We start from the raw sequence: 12,822 nt of genomic DNA, 5'->3' as shown, positions 1-12,822 counted from the left end.
GGTGGCTAGGGTCACACGGAGGGACGGGTCCGTGCGTGGCAGACACGGCCCGGTTCGGTCCGGCCCGGCTCCCCAGCAGCTCAGGTCCCTGCCTGGGCACAAACAGCCCCGCCCGCGTGATCCTAAAACACTGAGTCGTGTCCGGCCCCAACCCTGCGGACGGAGCCTGAGTCGTGCCCGGCCCGTGTGAGGACGCGCTGGGACGTGCGTGTCCCGGCCCCTGGCTGGGCCCCTCCCCCCTCAGCCGGGGCAGAGCCCGCGCGGTCCTGGGGAGCTGGGGGCGGACGTGGACGGACCCCCTGGAAGGGCCGCGTGTTTCCTCCCCAGGTGGGGGAGCTCTTAGCCGGTGACACCGGGGCCGCAGGCTGGCCTGGCTGCGAGGCCCCGGCAGGGCGGACGATGGCTCCGGCTCCCGGCTCGGGGCCGCGGAGGAAGGGGACGGGGGCGGGCTCGGGCTCGCTGCGCCTCTGCCTGCGGCGAGCCTGGCAGGAGAAGCACCTGGTGCTCCTGGCGCCCCGCTACACGGGGCTGGTGGCTGCCTGCCTCTGCCTGGCGGAGGTGGGGGTCACTCTCTGGGTCATACGCAGGGTGGCATGTGAGTGGCCGGGCGCCTTCCGAACCGGGTCCGCGGGGCGGGCGGGGGCGGGGGGAGCGCTGCCTGCACGGGCCGGCCCCGATCCCGATCCCGGACAGGGCTGGGATGGCAGCGTGCTGGGACTGGGGGGCACTGGCGGAGCTGGGTGTGGGGGAGCCCGGGGCTGGGATTGGGGGGCTCTGGCAGAGCTGGGTGTGGGGGGAGCCCAGGGTTGGGGTATTGGGGCTGCATGCTGGGATTGGGGGGCACTGGCAGAGCTGGGTGTGGGGAAACTTGAGGCTGCTCTGGGCTAGTTATCTTGTTGTATCCAATTCAAGCTCCTGGCCCCCAGACCCCCACCAGCGCCTCTCACTCATTCTCCTCTCTCCGGTTTGTCTCCTGCCATTTGCCCCTTCAGAGCTGATTCCCTGGAAGCGCCTCCTGCCCACCTCCACACTCAGCGTCTCCCTGAGATCACGCCTTACCTAACCCCATCCCCATCCTGCCCTCTCCAGCTCTCTGCCTGCTGCTCCTCTGGAGTTACCTAGTTGGGAAGTCCCAGGGGGCAGGGACCTTTCCTGGCTTTGGGTCCGTCTCCCATCTTACAGGGCTGGGCAATTACCACGTTTCCCAGGCCTCCCCAGCACCTGTCTGTGTGGAGACGCTGCTGTGCTTTCCCCACAGACACGGAGATCGACTGGAAAGCCTACATGGATGAGGTGGAGGGAGTTGTTAATGGGACCTTCGACTACACCCAGCTGAAGGGAGATACGGGGCCCCTGGTGTGAGTATGGGAAGGGGAGGGAGGGAGCTGGCACTTGGGGAGCCAATCCTGGGGGCAGGGCCTCCTGCTGGCTAAGGAAGGGACGTGTGTGTCTAAGGGGTGGGTAGGGCTGGGCTCCCCTGTGCTGGGGCCTTTGGGATGAGGGTGTCCATTGGCCGGGTCCCCTTCCTTCCTGCACTGGCCCGGGCTGCCCTGGCCTCTCACTCCCATCTCTCTCTGTAGTTACCCCGCCGGCTTCGTTTACATCTTCCTGGGTCTCTACTACGTCACCAGCCGCGGCACCAACATCCGCCTGGCGCAGTATCTCTTTGCCGCGCTCTATCTCGTGACGCTGCTGCTCGTCTTCCGCATCTACAGCCGGACCAAGAAGGTGAGACGCCACCTGCAGCCAGCCTGCCGGGGCCGGGGCCAGGGCCGCACGGGGCTCAAGGGAGCATTCACAGCTCCAGTTTTGGAGCACGTCCGCGCTGCGCTGAGCTCTGGCCTGTGTGTGGCGGACCAGCCGGGGCAGGGGCAAGATGGAATAGCAAAGGAGCGGTGGTAGGGACGAGGGTCTGCTGCAGGTCAGGATTGAGGGGCATTTGCAGAGCTCGGGGGGGAGCCCAGGGCTGGAATAGCAGGGGGCTGCGGGCTGGGATTGAGGGCATTGGTGGGGTGGGGGGCCAGAGCTGAATAGCGGGGGGGGGGATCGGACTGCAGTGATGGAAGTCTCTGTCTCCGCTCGTAGGTTCCCCCCTATGTTTTCTTCTTCATGTGCTGCGCCTCCTACCGCATCCACTCCATCTACATCCTGCGCCTCTTTAACGACCCCGTCGCCATGGCGATCCTCTTCCTCGCTATCAACCTCTTCCTGGAAGAGCGCTGGTCCTGGGGCTGCTGCTTCTTCAGGTGAGTCTCCCTGCCCCCCAAAGCATGGGCCCCGGGACCCCTTCTTTTGGCAGGAGAGGGGTGTCTGGAAACCCACGGCTGGCCCGAGCCAGCTGGCTGTATGGACGCACCCTAAGGGGGACCAGGGCCTTGGAGCTGAGCTCCAGTAACTCACCGTGCACCAGGGCTGCATGGGAACCGGCAGTGGGTGCGTTAGCAGAGCAGGGGACGGGGTGTAGCAACACCAAGCTGATGAGGGATGAGCCGGGACCGGTTCCTCCGCGGAGCTTAGAGGTGGCTGTGATATTGGAGCCAGAGCCAGGGGAGGGATTCCCTGCCAGGAGCGACCTGAGGCCTCTGGGGCAGCATGTTGTGTGGGCTGGCAGGCAGTGCTCCCTCTCCGACGGGGACGGTTCATTCCCCTGGCTCCGTTTCCCTCCAGATGGGCGGCCGCCTTTCTCCTCTCCCTGTTTTTCCATCATTTCATCCAGGTCCCTTCCCCGGCAGCCTCAGGACCGTCCCGGGGCTGGCGGTCGGGTCCGGTAGGGCCCTGGCTGTTGTGGAACTTGTGGGTGGGAGGGGCCTGCCGTCAGGATCGGGGCCAGCATGGGGCGGGCGCAGTGACGCTCTCTCCCCTCAGCCTGGCCGTGTCAGTGAAGATGAACGTCCTGCTCTTTGCTCCGGGACTCCTCTTCCTTCTGCTCTGGCGCTTCGGCCTCCCGGGCTCCCTCCCCAAGCTCTGCATCTGCGCGCTGCTGCAGGTAACCCACCCTGTGGGCCTGGCCCAGCCCGGGCAGCCGCTGCAACCGCCTACGGCTAGGGCGAGCTGCCTGGCCCGTGGGGCTCTGATGCCTCCTGCACAGACGCACCTAACTCTGCCAGGCTGAGCCCCAGCAGCCAGAGAGGTGGGAGGACCAAGGCAAATCAGGTCGTGGGCGGGGGGCAGAGAGAGAACCTGGGGCAAAGACCATCCCCACCCAGAGCCCCCCTCACAACTCACACCCAGTATCCCCAGCCGTTCAGTGTCCCCCAGGGCGAGGGGCAAGGAGGCCCAAACTCATAGGACACACCCAGAGCTACAGGCAGGAGAACACTGTGTGAACTTCTGCCCACAGCTCTGCCTGCCCCACAACCCTGACCCACAGCCCCCTGCTACTCCCCCACCCAGCTCTGCCTGCCCCACAACCCCGACCCAGAGCTCCATTACCCCAGCCCTGGGCTCTCCCCACCCAGCTCTGCTGGTGCTCCTCAGTCTGGACCCACAGCACGTAGGGCATCCGGCGAGGTGGCTGGGGGGGTCCTGGCTGGGGAGCTGCTCATGGCAGGGGGGATCTCTTGCAGGTGGTCCTGGGGCTGCCCTTCCTGCTGGAGAACCCCGCTGGGTACCTGACCCGCTCCTTCGACCTGGGCCGCCAGTTCCTTTTCCAGTGGACGGTGAACTGGCGCTTCCTGCCGGAGGAGGTTTTCCAGCATCGGGCCTTCCACCTGGCACTGCTCGCAGCGCACCTGGCCGCCCTGGGACTCTTCGCGCTTCGCCGGTGGCACAGGTGAGCCCCCGGCACGGCTGTCCTGTCGGGGGCCAGGTACGGAGCGGTTGGTCCCTGAGGTTTCCCGACGGCCCCTCCACTTCAGGGTGGGTTGGAGGCAAGGCTGGGATAGCCCAGCCCCCCTCAGGTAGAGACCAGAGATCCCTGCCAGGCTCTGGGGAGCAAAGGTTTAAAAGCTTCCATTACACTTTGGCATCTTGGTGGTGGAGGAGGGGAGAAGGTTAAGTTCATTTTGGGGGCCTCCCCCATTCAGCACTGGGCCCCTGGCCCTGTGCAGCCATTGCTGGCTGCGAGGTCTCAGAGGGACTGGTTGGGGGCAGGAGGGTCTATGGCTTCTCTGCTGGAGCTGGGCCTGATGGGTCCCGTGTTCATGCTTCTCCCCTGCAGGTCTGAGGGGAGTCTCTTGTGTCTGCTGAAGGATCCAGCGGAGAGGAAGAGTCTGGCCCAGCCCCTGACAGCCAACCATATCCTTACACCAGGGCAGGCCAGCCCGGACTGGCCAGGGAGCTCCTGAAGGCCGTGGGCTGGAGGCCTCGGTGGTAGCATCTCCTGGCCGTGCAGTGCTGGGGAGACCCCCCGAGACTGATCCATATGTCCTGGGGCCTGCCGGTCCCACAGCGGGGCAGCTGTTGGGAGGGTTAGAAGGGGGGAAGCAGCAACCACTCCCTGCACAGCCTTGTGGCTCTGGGATTCGGTCACCTGCCGGGAGCCCCGGGTGGGGGGTCGGTTGCCCTGGGTCCGGCAGCTCCGTTCCCTCCTTAACCGCGGCGCACAGGTCGTCTTCATTCTCTTCACCTCCAACTTCATCGGCGTTTGCTGCAGCAGGTCCCTGCACTATCAGTTCTACGTGTGGTACTTCCACACCCTGCCCTACCTGCTGTGGTGCACGCCCGCCGGGAAGCTCAGCCACCTGCTTAGGTAGGTGCCTGGGGAGGAGTGGGGGAGGGATGTGACTCCCCAGTGCTGACCCACTTCTCTCCCGTTGCAGGGTGCTGATCCTGGGTCTCATCGAGCTCTCCTGGAACACGTACCCCTCCACGGTTTACAGCTCAGCCTCCCTGCACCTGTGTCACGGCATCATCATGCTGCAGCTCTGGTACAGCACCATTGCCCCCCCCGAGCCCCAGGACACCCCTGCTGCCCAGAAAACGAGCCCCTCCCTGAAAAAGGCAGAGTAAGGCCATGGACAATGGGACCTGCAGCCCCTCCCCCGGGAGCTGGAAATGGATATTCTGCCCGGGTGGGGTGATGCCCCAGGCTGGGAGCTCCGGCTGCTGAATGTCCAGGCTGTTCTGCAGGTGCCACTCAGCCGGCGGCGCTGCCTGTCCTAGCCGGCGGCTCTGAGTGGAGCTGTCTCTGCAGAGGTGGGAGCAGGCCTGTGGGGGGGCACCTGTTATGGGGGATTTCCTCAATAAAAGTGGCAGTGATCCCCCTGGGTGCTCCTGCCCCTGGTCTGTAGTGTTCTGTCGCCCTTGCTGCTGCTGGGGCGTGGGCCCCATTTTACAGGACAAAGCAGGGGCCCTGCTTTTTGGAGGGGGGAGTGGGGTCTAAGCCTTGGGTAGGAATAGGGTTAGGGCAGGGGCTGGATGATAGGGTGTTCTGGGAGGGAGGATTCCTGGCTTCTTGCTCTGACTCGTTATGTGCTGGGGCAAGTCCCTTAGAGGCTGCCTATGCTGCAAAAACACCCATTTCGGGGGACAACGTGGCTGGCCCTCGCTGTGCTTAAAACCCGGTCAGTCGTAGCGAGGCCATCCTGGGGACACACATCCCCACTCCAGCCCTGCTCTGTCCAAGGCTGGGATACACTTCCCACGCCTCAGTCCCATTGACTCTACACTATGGAATCACCCTGGAACCTGATGCCCTAGCCCAGTTGCCTTTACAGTGCAGAAGGGCCTTGCATCTCCTCTGCCTCAGTTTCCCTACTTCCAAAAGGGAGTAAGGAGACTGCCCTGCCCGCGGGGGGTGCGGTGAGGCCAATGTGAGCACGGGGGAGGGAGTGGACTTCACATGCCTCCTCTTCACCCCTGACGCTGCCTGCACCTTGCTTGCTTCCAAGCCCTTCTGCTGCTTGTGGGGCTTCCCTGGCCCCCCAGAAGCAGGACAAGTGGCTCCAGCCCCTGGCACTGAACTGATGGTGGGAGGGGGCTGGCTGCCAGAGCAGGTGGTGCTGAAGCAGGAGGTGCCCCCTGGTGGCAGTGCTGGAGGGGAAGGCGCGGTAGGCACAGCACGGTCTGAACCAAACCTTTATTGGCAGCGTGGCGCCCCGGCCCGCCCCCGCCCTCACACATTGCTGGGGTTGTAGCACAGCATGTTCAGTTTGATGTTCTCGTCCCAGTGGCGCAGCAGCAGGAAGAGGTGGCGGGCCGCGCCTTTGAGGGAGCCGACGTCCACCCCTTCAGGCAGCTGCTGCGCCCGGAGCCAGGCATCCGCCTTGGCGGCCAGCAGCTCCCACTCCACGAAGAAGCCAGCGCAGCGGTGCTCGAGCCAGGCCAGCGCCACCGCCGTGGCCCAGCTGGCGTTCTCCAGGTCCCCCTCGTCAGCCTCGAGCCCCACCTCCTGCAGGCTGATGCTGGCTTCCGAGGTGGCGGGCGAGTGGTCGCAGGCGTCCGTCTCGGAGCCGCGCCCGCTGTCTGCCTGCGGCCAGACGGTGCCGCTCAGGACCTCAGAGCAGGTGCTGTGCGAATGGGGCGAGCTGGGCTCTGGTGCCCCTTCCTGGCTGCCTCTGGCAGGCTCCATGCCGTCTGGGGAGGGCTGGCCGGATGCTTGCTTGGGGCCGCCGTCAGGTCTGCCCTTGGCCACGAGCGCCCAGGGGGAGGTGCAGGAGGCAGGGCTGAGGCTGGCACGGTGCGAGGCGTAGGGCGAGGCGCGGCGCAGACGCTCCAGCGGGATCTGCACCACTTCGGAAAAGCTTTCCGTCAGCTGGAAGGTGCCCACGGCCTGCTGCAGCCGCACCTTGGGGGGAGGGGAGAGCATTACGGGGTGCTGGCTGGGGGGAGCATGTCCCACATTGACTGCACAGGGCCCAGGGAGCGCGTCTCTGCCCCTCGCAGTGCATGGAGCCCAGAGTGTGGGGGAGGGGATCCTGTACTCACTCCAGAGGCCCAAGGTGTGGGAAACGGGGGGGTCTCAGGGCTAGGAGGGGCCCTAGCTGCTCGTGCAGCCCATTTGCTGATGCTGGCACCTCTGCTAGTTCTCCCCTCACAAGGGGACTGCAGCATTGTGGGTGAAGCCTAGTGCTGGGGCCCGTGTCTTTACGTATGAACATAAGAACAGCCAGGCTGGGTCAGACCAATGGTCCATTTAGCCCAGTGTCCTGTCGCCTGACAGTGGATGGTGCCAGGTGCTCCAGAGGGAATGAACAGAACTGGCCATCAGCGAGTGATCCATCCCATCACCCCTTCCCAGCTTCTGGCAACCAGAAGCTAGGGCCACCCAAAACATGGGGTTGCATCCCTGACCCTCTTGGCTAATAGCTATGGGTGGACCTAACGTCCATGAACTTATCAATTATTTTTTTAACTCTGTTATAGTTTTGGCCTTCACAGCATCCCCTTGCAATGAGTTCCACAGGTGCCTGTGCATTGTGAAGAAGTACTGCCTGTTGGTTGTTTTAAACCTTCTGCCTATTAATTTCATCATATGACTTCTGGTTTTGTGTGATGGGAAGGAGTAAATAACACTTCTCTGTTCACTTTCTCCACACCAGTCAGGATTTTAGACCTCTGTCATATCGTCTCTTTTCCAAGCGGAACCGTCCCAGTCTTTTTAATCTCTCCTCATGTGGAAGCTGTTCCAAACCCCTCATTATTTTTGTTACCCGTCTCTGTAGCTTTTCCAATTCTAACATGCCTTTTTTGAGACAGGGCGACCAGAACTGCATGCAGGATTCCAGTGTGGGCGTACCATGGATTTATTTATATAGTGGCATTGGGATATTTTCAGTGTTGTTATCTCTCCCTTGCCTAACGGTTCTTAACGTGCTGGTCGCTTTTTTTGACTGGCACTGCCCAGGGAGTGGATATTTTCAGAGAACTGACACTGACGCCAAGATCTCTTTCTTGAGTGGTCACAGCTACTGTAGATCTTCCCGTGGGGTGGCAGCTCCCCCTGTATAGAGCTGAGGCCTGTCATGGGGTACACACACAGCTTTGGAGCCTAACCTGTGACAATAGCACACAGCAGTGAGGGGCAGTTCTGCAGGAGTCCCTGCTCCCGTGAGCCTGGGGGAGGCGGGACAGGGATCATTGCCTTGTCAATGCTAGTCTGCTCCAACATGTAGGAGACCCAGGTTTGACTGCAGGTCCTGGGGCTTTCAAGGAATGGATCCATGCCCGGCACTGCTGGGCTGGGAGTGGAGGAGCTGGGCTCTGCAGGGTGGGGTGGCAGGGCAGGGGCCTTACCAGTGGCAGGTAGTCATGGACGGCACTGTCCTTGGAGAGCTCGCTTTCCGGGGTCAGGCACTGTGGCCGCAGAGCCAGGCTGTGCCCCCTCATCCTGCTGAGACTGAACCTGCCGGGAGAAGAGACCCGTGAGCAGCATGGCCGGGATCCTGCTGGCGTTTGGAGAACTGGGCTCAGCGGCTCCTGCCTGGGGTGAGGGGTGGCTGCAGCCTGGCATCGCAGGGAGAGGAGGGCTGTGGGCCCCTCGTTCGGAGTGAACACAGGCTGAACACCCCTCTCAGCCGGGGGCCACTCGGTGGTACAGCAGCTCCTGCCTAGCCCTGGCCAGGAGAGGTTCCCCTCCAGCTCCCTTCTGCCAAAGGGGCGAGGTGACCAAGCTGCAGGGGGATGCCGGCCCCAGCCAATGCACACTGCAGTGCAGGGGGGGCTGGCAGCAGCACGGGAGATTAGCCCTGCTGTACTGCAGGGTCAGGGCTCACGCACTGGAGGCTTTTTGGGGGGGGGGGGGGGGGGGGGAAGAATAGCCATACCCCAGTGGGGAAATGATGGGACCTTTCCTGCTGCATGTGGGGTCTCTGTGCAGGGACGGCACAGGGCATCCCAGCTGGGCTACCCCCATCCCCAGAGAGTCAGCTCAGAAAGCATACCTGGAGCCAGCAAAGTTCTCCCTGGATTTCTGGGATCCCACGGAGGTGGCAGAGGGGCTGGCCACAAGACCTAGCGTGGGGAGGGAGGGTCACTCCATAGGGCTGCAGTGCCCTGGGCTCCCACTTTCTCCACTCCATCCCCACCACGATTGCCTGCTATCACTGCACAGCCCCACACAGGCCCCCACGTGTCCCTGCCTGCGGAGGAAAGGCCTCAGCCATGCTAGCAGCTAACAGGGCAGGTGGCGGGGCCCCATCCACAAGGCCTCAGCAGACTGGGCCTTCTGCCCACACTGTGCCCCACCTGGTCCTTATTCCATCCCCTGCCAAGTGCAATATGGACCGTTTATGACCTCAGCAGGGGCTGCCTTCCCCTACCCAGCGCTCCCCCCCGGTGCTGCAGGCAGTTCATGGTGGGGAGGTTACTGGCTCCTGCACAGAGTCTCCTACATTCCAGGAAATGGGAGCCACCCCCCCCTTGGGGGCAGCTTCCCCCTTTATCTCCACAAGAGAGCCAGCAACTGGGCACTGGCTGTAGCAGCGAGGGGGAGAGCTGCTCGTTCAGGCCAGGCCCAGGAGCACAGACACGCGCAGCAGGCCGGCTGATACGTAGCCATGTGGCTTAGGGGAGGAGGTGCTCAGCACCCTGATGAGAGGTCGCACCCCACAGCCAATTCACGCTCAGGCTTGCAGGCTTCCTGCCACCTCCTGAGGGCTTGGCAGCAGCCACAAGCCAGCATCTGTCCAGGAGCTGCGGTGGAGAGGGCAGCTGGCCCCATTGCTCTCTCTCAGGTTTTCCTACAGTGCTGAGTAGCACCATGCCTAGCCCCGGAAGTGCCTGTTCTCCCAGATCTCCCCCGCCCCCCACGCCAGGCTGGGCTGTTCTGTGCTGTGCTGTGCATGGGACTTACCATCGGGGCAGCTTTGCTTTTCCCAGCCACAGGCAGCCGAGGAGACGCTGACGGGAGAAGTGGGTGTCTCATCTCGCTCTGGAACGATACAGGATTCAGAGGCTACTCAGGGTGCTGGGACCCTGCGGAGCCAGACCTGGCGCTCCAACTCCCAGCTGCAGCCCGCTGAGCACACAGAGCCACAAACTTCCTAGTTCACACAGGCTCTAGGGCTCCGCTGGGTCCCCGTTGCAGCAGCAGTGGCCGGAGGTGCTGTCCCTGTCTCCATCTCCGTTTGGTGCAGAGGCTGGGTTCCCCCCTCTGGGATCCCAGCACCTGCAGGGGGTTGCACTTGGCAGTGGGCTTCAAGGGCGCACATCACCCCAGGGCCCTGTAAGATGCACTGGCTCCCAATTCAAGGGGCTGGGTGTGGCCCCGAAAGCCCCTGATGTTTTGATCCAGGCTACTCAGACCTTCACCTCTCCTCGTTTCCCATCCAGGGGGGCGGAGATCAGTGGCCCCTGGAGCTGACCGCTCTGATGCAACCCTTTGGGGGCTGGGCAATGGCAGCGAGGGGTCCAGCCCGAGATGGAGCATGAGGTAGCCCTAGGGGCCTGGACAAGGCTCACTGGTTTGCTGCAGTTCCTCCCTGCGAGAGCTGGTTCTAGGGAGGCTGCACTGGGGACCTTCATGGGGTGGGGCAGCATGCCAGGGGCAGGTTATCAGTGCAGGGTTGGGCTGGTACCTGCAGAGACCACAGCATCATCCAGCTCCTCTGAGTCACGCTGTCGTCCCAGCCCCACTGAGTAACTGCGCTGGCGCCGGCTCCCAGCCTGGGACCCTCGGGGAGGGCTGGAAGGGCCCCCTGGAAAGAATCACACCCACCATCAGCTGCCAGATGCACCTCAGAGTGGGGTTCCGAGCCTCCAGAGGGTCCCCAAGCCCCACTGGCCACTGCTGCTTTGAGCCCAAGGAGCTCAGGCCCAGATCCTCAAAGGTATGAAGTGCCTAACTCCCACTGGAACCTCCAAAATACTTCCAAGGATCTGGGCTTCAGTTCATTTAATGCTTCCACTCACACTCCGCTTTCCCACTCTCTGGGCAGTTCCTGGGAGTCTAATCTACCCTCATCCCAGTGAGCTACCTGCCCGAAACCTCTCTGCGCCCGGACAGACAGACACACATGAACACATGGGTGCATGCATGAGCATGGGCCACCAGGGAGACAAATAGACATGGAAACCCAGCCACATGCACGGGCCCATGGATGCATGGGCAGAGCCAGGCAGCCCGAGACACACACACACAGATCCACATGTGCATTCACACATGCATACATGCATCCCACGGGTCCCTAGAGAGGAGCTGGGGAGGGAAAGGGGGGCGGAGGAGCTCATTGCAGCAGTGCCTCCCAGGAGCTTTACCTGCGTTGCGAACCTCCAGGGCCCTGGGCAGGGCCTCCTTGGTGGAGGAATCCACAGGCACCAGGCAGGTGTAGATGGAGGGTGTGTTGCAAGCCTTGCTGGACTGGATGGCCTTGAGGTGGAGCCTCCGGGAGAAACCTGAGGGAGAGTGACAGGGTGAGGTTGGGAGGGAAGAGAGGGAGCCAAGGGGACGCGGTGGGACAGGGAAGTGCACACTCACCATGTTCCAGCTCAGCTTCCCTCTGTGCCACGTTCTCATGGTCCCGGATGACAGAGCTGGCAGTCAGACGGTGCAGCAGTTTGTCCCAGACCTTACCCGGCTGTGGCGGTGGCTCCTCCTTGCCCTCCCCGTCCCTGGCATGGAGCAGAGGCTCCAGGGAGGCTGTCACTTCCCAGGAGACGGGCTTCCCAGCACTGAGGGCATGGATGACCACCTGGCAGCGCAGAGGCAGACAGGCACCTCCCTCACACTCGCCCCGCTCAGCCGCTGGCGACGCGCTGAAAAGATACGGGGGCTCCACCAACATGTCCCAGTCCAGATGGGATGGCGAGAGCAAGTTACCTAGGAGGCAGCAAGTGTGGGGTCAGAGTGGGAGACAGCCCCTCCCCGCCCCGCCCCCCGGGGCTTGTGCAGGGCACAGCAGTTCCTTGCTCCATGCTGCGGACAGGGTTGCCCCGAGTCCCCTGCACCTTGCTGACGTGAGGCCTGACTCAATTTGGGCTCCAGCCCCCTGCTGCAACACCACTCACTGGAATCTGCCAGGCTCCTCCGCAGTCGCTGCAGCTCCGGCCCGATCTCATCCAGCTTCCCTTCCAGGGACTGGTTCCGCTTCTGAGACACCTTCTCCAGGGCCCTGCACAGCCGATGGGCATCCAGCTCGCCATGCGGGGACGAGAAGCTGCGTCCGGACAGGGCAACTCGCGCCAGCGCTTTCTTCCGCCGCGCCAGCTCCTCGGAGCTCAGTGCCACGCACGCCTGAGCAGGAGAGATTCAGGGGTCAAGCTGGGGAGTTGGGGCCCTGCTTTGGGTGAGCTTGCAGATGAGCCCACCCACCTCTCTGCAGGGACTCAAGGCCCAACAGGTGGAGGTGCTGGCTGACGGATGAGGAGCTGCCTCCAAGGTTGGGGCAGTTGCAGTCCCAGCCAAACCAATGGAGCTCAGAGATGACTACGAGGCAGCCCAGTAGCTGGCAGAGTCTAAAGTGGTATCTCCCTTGGGTTCCCTGAACTTGCTGTGGCTGGCAATGGTGCTGTCCCAGCTGTGCGCAAGACGGAGCTCGACCTTCTGTACAAACTGAGCCTCAACCCACAATTTTAACACAAGATTTTCAGGGCAGGTGCCCTGAACCAGCTTTAGCGCTGCAGTCTAAATCGACATTTCAACATGGCTCGGATCTGAACCTTCCTGCCTCAGCCATTCGACTATAATATACATACATCCATCAGTCAGCAAGACTGATCGGACTGTGTTATTTTGGGGTGACAGCTGAGCAAAGACTGCCGCATTCCCAAATCATTAGATAAAACTGAGGAGGAATTGTTGGTTTATTTGGTATGAATCAATCTGATGGGATTAGTTTAATGATTTGACACTAACCACTTTTATTGTAGTTTGATATGGTTAACATTAAACCAGGAGTATATTTCCAGTGATTTTTTTTTTAGTTTGTTTAGTTACGAAGTAAT

At 62.4% G+C, this 12,822-nt stretch overlaps 2 protein-coding genes across 2 annotated transcripts in view; one reads left to right on the top strand and one right to left on the bottom strand.

The window, feature by feature from the left end:
* The first annotated feature begins 267 nt into the window (after positions 1 to 267).
* On the top strand, positions 268 to 5,220 carry ALG3 (ALG3 alpha-1,3- mannosyltransferase). Its single transcript, XM_067536503.1, has 9 exons — positions 268 to 595; positions 1,259 to 1,358; positions 1,581 to 1,728; positions 2,086 to 2,246; positions 2,866 to 2,986; positions 3,567 to 3,772; positions 4,160 to 4,237; positions 4,547 to 4,690; positions 4,761 to 5,220. Exons 1-9 carry the CDS (start codon positions 400 to 402, stop codon positions 4,948 to 4,950), a joined length of 1,344 nt encoding a protein of 447 aa, XP_067392604.1. The 5' UTR covers positions 268 to 399; the 3' UTR covers positions 4,951 to 5,220.
* Positions 5,221 to 5,251: 31 nt separating this feature from the next.
* Positions 5,252 to 12,822, bottom strand: part of VWA5B2 (von Willebrand factor A domain containing 5B2) — a 53,581-nt gene continuing 46,010 nt past the window's right edge. The window contains exons 17-24 of the mRNA XM_067536505.1: positions 11,887 to 12,112; positions 11,357 to 11,698; positions 11,137 to 11,274; positions 10,458 to 10,577; positions 9,734 to 9,811; positions 8,823 to 8,892; positions 8,176 to 8,284; positions 5,252 to 6,727 (exon numbers count right to left, since the gene is read on the bottom strand). Of these exons, the coding sequence (XP_067392606.1) occupies positions 6,056 to 6,727; positions 8,176 to 8,284; positions 8,823 to 8,892; positions 9,734 to 9,811; positions 10,458 to 10,577; positions 11,137 to 11,274; positions 11,357 to 11,698; positions 11,887 to 12,112 (1,755 nt within the window). The 3' untranslated portion in view covers positions 5,252 to 6,055. The remainder of the gene's footprint in view (positions 6,728 to 8,175; positions 8,285 to 8,822; positions 8,893 to 9,733; positions 9,812 to 10,457; positions 10,578 to 11,136; positions 11,275 to 11,356; positions 11,699 to 11,886; positions 12,113 to 12,822) is intronic.

Source organism: Emydura macquarii, unplaced genomic scaffold (assembly GCF_026122565.2).
Source record: "Emydura macquarii macquarii isolate MOO-44397 ecotype Brisbane River unplaced genomic scaffold, CSIRO-AGI_Emac_v2 contig_3603, whole genome shotgun sequence".
NCBI classification, from domain to species: domain Eukaryota; kingdom Metazoa; phylum Chordata; order Testudines; family Chelidae; genus Emydura; species Emydura macquarii.
The sequence above is the reverse complement of the archived record's forward strand: the minus strand, read 5'-3'. Positions and strand labels throughout refer to the sequence as shown.

Bases quoted from the DNA above. Each gene is read 5' to 3' on its own strand.
- ALG3 (XM_067536503.1), top strand. From the start codon at position 400: ATGGCTCCGGCTCCCGGCTCGGGGCCGCGGAGGAAGGGGACGGGGGCG. The intron at 2,987-3,566 runs GTAACCCACCCT...GATCTCTTGCAG, and splicing joins GCATCTGCGCGCTGCTGCAG to GTGGTCCTGGGGCTGCCCTT. The intron at 3,773-4,159 runs GTGAGCCCCCGG...TCTCCCCTGCAG, and splicing joins GCGCTTCGCCGGTGGCACAG to GTCTGAGGGGAGTCTCTTGT.